Below are 7,007 nucleotides of genomic sequence, written 5' to 3' on the forward strand. Positions count from 1 at the left end.
CGTTCCGAAACTGAGATCGTATCATGAAAATGTCGTAAGGTGGATCATCTTTTCCCATACGATTACATGTAAAACCAAATAATTCGTTCCAACGCGAAAAACATACTCAAATTAAAGCCAAGTAATACATTAAAAAAATAACTGTAGTAAGAAAAACAAAGGAAAAATGCGAACTAATGTAACGTCGTATGGTGAGTTTTTGTTCGTATCGTGAAGCAAAAATATGTTCGAATTTCATGTCGTATCCTGAAAATTTCGTATGCTGGGGCGTTCGTAACCTGAGGTACCACTGTACTTTGTTAAAAAAATAGATATGCCAAAGAAAATGCTTATTTATGCTGCTTTTAAAACCACCGTTAGTCAACTGACTTTCTTTCCCTAACCAATCACATCAAGAAATTTAAAATTTTGGGAAGGAGTAATTTCGAGTTCAAAACTGTTTACACGTGAAATTTGTCGGCCAATCAAAAGCATAATTTCAATTTCCGAACGATTAATGGGCAGAAAAGTTGGTTAGAAATGGTTTAACTGTCGATACTGGAAGCAAAATTAACGAATTTCATTTGAAATTTTGCGCAAAAGCTTGAAAGATGCGAAAAATTATGCCAATTGAGGTAAATGGTGAAAGGGGGAAAAGGTGCAAAATGGAGATTAAAAATTCGGTCTAAAGCCGGAGATAATTTCTTAACGGTTAAGGTTTCCCCCAAAATAAGATCTGCATTAAAAGTAGTGAGACATCAGTTTCATATCCTTAATTATAATCATTTAAAAACACCGGTAGGAAGGATCTTAATAAAAATTTGCATCTGTCTGGGATGATAAAGGGAGAAGATAGTATACAACTCAAGGACATTTTACTCTGTTGACATTACAGAACTAATGTTGACTTATTCGTATCTATTAAAAGAAGATAAAATTATTTTTTTCGATAATAACTTACTTGTTAGATATATTTTAAAGTTTCTATTATGATAAATAAGCTAAACAAAATTTGGCTTTAAAAATTTTAATAATTAAAAGCGCAGATTTTATTCGTGTTTAAAGTTAGATAAGGCAATTCAACACCAATAATTCTTCTCATTAGACATTTTAAATCGGAGAATAGCAACATATATTTTTCATAGCAACATATCTAATCTTCAGTGATATACGCGCTGTCAATCTAAATTGCATGTATTCACTTACAGCTGTCACTTTTTGCTGACACGTAAATTTAATTATACTTACACAATGAAGTTAAACGAAGATTAATATATAATTACCAAAATTAAATTTTAAAGATTTTGGTAAAACATTAAATAAAATAAAAAAGTATGTTTTGTGATAACTGAAAAATAAATAAATAGTTTATCTATTACTAATCGAATGTGATGACTGCGTGTGCTTTTTAAGCACACGCAGTCATCATATTTATCTTTAAAATTTGATTTAGGTAAATATTGTTTATATTAATCTTCATTTAACTTCATTACATTGAAATTAAAGTATAAACATATGAAAGTAAAGGCTGGTTAATTTGATATAACAATGATAAAGCGGCTTTAATACAACTAAATAAGCGAGCCAATGACATAACCCGTTTCATTTATAACAGACTGCCATTGGTTTGCTTATCCGGCTGTATTTAGTCGCTTTACCAGGCAACACGTCCAATATATTAAATAAAACAAATGATACAGATAATATAAGACTTTTTAGATTTATTCTGATAGATAAAATTTTTAAAAATTTTATCTATGTAATACGGAGATTATTCACCTTTTTCGACATTATAGAGCCAAATTATCAACAAGTCAAAAGTCTATTTTTTTCAATTAATAAATGTTTAAAATTCAAAAAAATAAACGCTAATACATCGTTTATTTANCTGGAACTTTTTTTTGTTTCTGGTTTTCAAGGTTTGTTTTTAAAACTTAAAACATTTTCAGCACCAAATTTTTTAGTAAAACAAAAGTGTGAAAGGTGCCATTTACTTCTTGATTTAATATTTCTGAAAACCTGTAGGCCAAAAATAACTTAGTTGAAATCTAAAGTTGACACTATTACTTTTCCAAAATAAAAAATTTTTGGTTGTCAAATTCTAGTGATGATGAACATTGTTGTTGACTAGATATTACAAATGTTATCAGGTATCATTATGAACAATAATACATTTTTTTGATTTTATAGAAATCTGGAAAGGATTTAAAAAGTAAATTTTAAATAAATCTTTATCAATACTAAATTTGAGAAATGTGTGAGAAAAGCGGGGGGTCAGGTTAATCCCTCCTGACCACTTAATCTGCATGGGCTGGTAAAACTCGGTCTTGGAGTTGTTGGATGGCTAGGAGGGCAAAAAGTATGGGGAGTGCATCAGTAAGCCTGTAGGTGTCCTTTCAACAACAGGAGACAGGTTTAACAAATAAACAAAACATTTATTGAATAACTAAATCTAAGTTACATGAGGCGATAATAACATTAAGGTTAAATGCAGTTATGCTATAATATTTAAACAACAGGGCAACTAATCTCGTAACTATTTCGCTGACCTAATTTCTAGTTCGAGAGAGAGAGAGCTCTTTTACTGTAAATTCTAAATCCCCTAAATACTTCTCGGCAGATGGAGAATTGGTGTGTTGTCTGTATGGAAGAGGTAGGAGTCCTCAGTATCTTCTAACTGGTGTTTTCTTCCTGTAGCTGGATCGGATCCACTGTATGGAGGTTGCGGTGGCACTATCACCAAATATAACTTCCTATGACAAAATCACAGCTTCCAGGGGCTTGAGCTTTTATTCGCTTGTCATGGGAAAAGAGTCACATAATCATTATATGTTGACCTTAAGTGTGCATTCTTGACACCTGTGCGTCAACTTTCCCATGTTGTTATAACAAATGGTGACCTCCAATCTAATTCTCACCAAGAGTGTTTTCTATCGGAGTTGTTTACATTTCTTTTTTTCTGACGACTGCATTAAATTCACAGATTTCACATAAGTATTAATTTACTAAATGTTTTCTAATAAGTTAAACAAAGTTATATTCATAAAATGAATAATTTATTTGTTTTATTTCTTTTATTCAAATATTTAATATTTTATGCTGTGTAGTCTTAAGTGAAGCTGACAAGATGACATATCTTAAAAATTAACATTCAGGAAATTTTGCTGGTTATAATCTAAGTTTGAATTTGCCAATAATATCAAATTTAACTTTAAGATTAGTGTTAATTGTTTTTAAATTCCAATATTATTAAATTTAATTGGCAAACTAGATGAATAATTTTACTTTTGAATACAAATGTTTCTAATGCAGAAGATTCCTAGGACCTGAGTTTTAACTATTGTTAATAACATAAATGATTTTTTTATGAAGTATTATATACTGCAAATAACATTAATAATGATCTATGTACTGTGACATTACCAATGATGATTAGGGACTATTTACTTACTAATGCAATATTATAACTTTTATATAGATAAGAAGTTACATAAGATCAAAAATTCAAAGATGTATCGTTTAAAATAATATTTTTAATTCAATTATTTAATAATTTAAATATCTTACATTACAGATGTGGTCTTGTGTACTGCCTGCCATCCAACAGAAAATATCATTGCCTCGGCTGCTCTGGAAAATGACAAAACTATCAAACTATGGAAGAGTGACACATAGTTAAATATTTTGGAATAAAATCATAAATTTCATCATTTTTCATATGCCCATGAGCAAAATATAAATTAAAGCCAAGGACAATCACAAGAGAAATAAAATTCTAATTTTAAACCAACACAGAATCACCAAATAATTTTGAACATTGTATTTTCATGTAAAATTTATCAAACCAACTTTGAAGAAATGCACATAGAATAAATCAATTCTTCATTCACAATATTTGTGCTTTTTGGATAGGAAAAACATTATAGAATTTTAAATGATCATTAATCAACAAACTGAAATGGTATTGTATAAACATTTTGAAAGAAGTACACTAAATTCAGTTAATCTAAATCACATAACTGGTTATTGCTGTACTCTGAATAGAAAATAAACTTTAATAATATATATTATATATGTATAATTAAAAGTTATTTTAGATTAAACATATTTTAAATGATTTGGATTAATAAGGGGTTCAGTGTACATTTTTTAGTTTGTTGAAAAAAATATAAATATTTTTAGAACTGGACCAGAAAGAAAACTCCTGAGTTTTGTAAAAAGAAAAAATCAAATTTCACCAAAAAGTTTAGAATTGTGAGAATCATTTCTTATATGATGTTGCATTAAAGTTGTACAATTTTGTCCATAATTCAAATAAGTGATTTTTATTTTTGAAATAAATAAAATTTACTTTCTTACCTGCAAAAACTTGACAAGCTGTAATTAAAAATGTTTTTAACTTGAAAATTATTGAATAGTCTTTACATATAAGCTTTTATTCAGAAAAATTTCTTCACTATATATTACTGTTCAATCAAAAATGAGGAGGGATATTATCGTTTATTTGTTCTATTCATTGTTCATGTAAAATATCTATCTAAATATTTTTTATATATTTTGATACAGGTTTTCAGATTACTCTTCGCTTGTGCATTTAACATTGTTGTATTGATATAATTCATTATTTAAAGTGATAAATAGCTGAAAAAGTTTTCTAATTTAATTCTTGTTTAGTTTTAATGGGGGAAAAATATATGTAAATAATGCTGTGTGTTTTGAATGATGATTGATGGATCAAAAATACTACAAATAATTTTTCACCTTTTATATTACAGTTAAGAGTATATATTATTCTAATTTAAATTTGCTAAAATAATTACTATTAGTACACTTAGCCAAAAATTAAGTACAGATATTTAATCATTAAGGATTAATTTTAAGAATGTTTATTTCAAATTAATGTACTTGAAATTTGATGGATCTGTCTTAATTTTTAAAATGTTTAAAAAAATTAAGCAAATTTATGATGTTAATAAAAATAGTATTTAATAGAAAAATTGTCGATTTAATTTTGTAATTATAAGTAAAACAAACTTTTTGGTTAAGTGTACTTTTGTACAGTTAACTAAGAATTAGCCAAATATTTGGGCTGCAATTTGAAAATAGTGTAGATGTATAAATTCCACTGTCGTCCGTCCGTCGTCTTTCCTTAATCTCGAGAACGGAGTTAGATGAAATCAGAGACCAGATATGGAAGCCTTGATTAACTATATATGAACATCCTATGTAAACCGGAAGTTGTTATTTCAATTCAAAAATCTTCCCCCAAAGGTGTTAATGATCGGTCTATTGTTAAAGGAAAAGTATAATGTATAGGGACAAGCGGACAGTAATTTGAGGTGGAGAGAATATATTTTAAACTAAAATTAAAAATTGCAGCCAGACAAGACCATGTTACAATAAATTATTCGTTCGATTTTATATTATATGTATTCCTCTGTCTCTAATGGCCGACTTCCCGACATATTCTCACAGTATATAAATAGTATCCAAAAATATAAACCAAGGCAAGATTATACTTATTTATTTTGAATAATGTGTTCTCAGAAAATAACTCAATCGTCAGTTATATCGGGTTTCGGAAAAATAATCATGTATATGTTTTACGTATCATTTTTTAAATCTGAGAGTAGAATAGATTCGTTATATTTCTTCAAAGTAAATCACGTATCTACCAAAATAAATTTCACTACTTTTTTTTTTAAGTCTGAATCATTAGCAAGACATTTCAAGTTTTTGGCTAATATATCTAACATCTCTTACTGAGGAAAACAGTTTTCACTGCTTTTCTTTTTGAAGATGCTTTCTAATTCGATGATTGTATGAACATCAGATAGTTGTTCTTGAACACTAGCATCCAAAACTAAGTTCGTAATTAGACCAACTGCAACAGAATCAATATTTTCGCAATAGAGAAAAGCCCTTATCCATGTTCCTCGCCTTGTGATGACAGGGAAAATGCATTGCTTCATAATACATAGCGGCTCTTGCTGGAGCTTTCTTTAAAACTTTCATCTCCGAAATAAACATGTTTACGTGTTAAATGTCCCAAAGTACTAATTCACGGAACAAATTAAAAGCAGTACTATGCATGGGAATGAGATTTAAGTTGACAAACATTGGTTTTAAATTTCTGAAAGCTGAGTTAGATGCCGGGTCTGTTAGAACAGCCCACGCTCATTCGTCTTGGTATTTAATGCCATCCGACCACAGCTTCATGCAGGCATCATTAAATGACTGCATTGCGTGGGCAGCAGCACACTCTTTCAGCTTATATATCTAAGTTTTCGTTGTTTCGTGCACATAAAAAAAACCAAGCTATTCAATAATATCCTTAACATTTTCTTAATCAGTAATATAATGTTCAAACAAAGTACTGTACTTTCAGTGGCGTGCCGACATTGGAAGCGGTGGATGCGCCGCTTCCCTTGTATTTTCTAAAAAATAAATACATATTGTGCGATTATTTTCATATAATTAAAATGAATATTTTATTATAACCGCATTATGTATCTTATTACAAATTTCTATACTACACGTGAAAAAGAAGATAAGATCGCTATTGTATATTCGAATATTAGTGGCGGAGTGGAAGCGCCGTATTGTCGACATCCAAAAAGCCAGATTCGCGCACGCGCTTTACGGAGCACCGACATCACCCGGTTTAGCCGGTGGAAGCCTTGGACCTCGGTTGGATGCGGTATACGTGCTGCATCCACTTCTATCGAGGACCGGTTCCGGGCTGTTAGCCGCCCTCGCCCGATTATGCGAATCACGAGTAGATTTATAACTTAACCCGACCGATAAGCAATGTTCCCTCTAAGCTGCGCGGCCGCGCAGGCGAGCATGCACACCGATTTGAATTGTTGTTTACTTATTTCTCACTCTTGTCTGCAACATGATTATTGTTGCGTATATTTCGATTAAATACATTAAATCATTGGCAAAAGATAATATCTAAATATATAAAATTGCTTGTCCTGACTGACTCATTCATTCATTCATTCACTGATTCATCATCGCCCAGA

The 7,007-nt window shown here is 30.1% G+C and overlaps 1 protein-coding gene across 1 annotated transcript in view; it reads left to right on the forward strand.

The window, feature by feature from the left end:
* LOC111641913 (WD repeat-containing protein 5) overlaps window positions 1-4,484 on the forward strand; it is a 94,476-nt gene extending 89,992 nt beyond the window's left edge. The window contains exon 14 of the mRNA XM_023388163.1: window positions 3,554-4,484. Coding sequence (XP_023243931.1) covers window positions 3,554-3,654 — 101 coding nt within the window. The 3' untranslated portion in view covers window positions 3,655-4,484. The remainder of the gene's footprint in view (window positions 1-3,553) is intronic.
* Window positions 4,485-7,007: the final 2,523 nt, after the last annotated feature.

Source organism: Centruroides sculpturatus, unplaced genomic scaffold, assembly GCF_000671375.1.
Source record: "Centruroides sculpturatus isolate CEXI.00-Female unplaced genomic scaffold, Cexi_2.0 scaffold1282, whole genome shotgun sequence".
NCBI classification, from domain to species: domain Eukaryota; kingdom Metazoa; phylum Arthropoda; class Arachnida; order Scorpiones; family Buthidae; genus Centruroides; species Centruroides sculpturatus.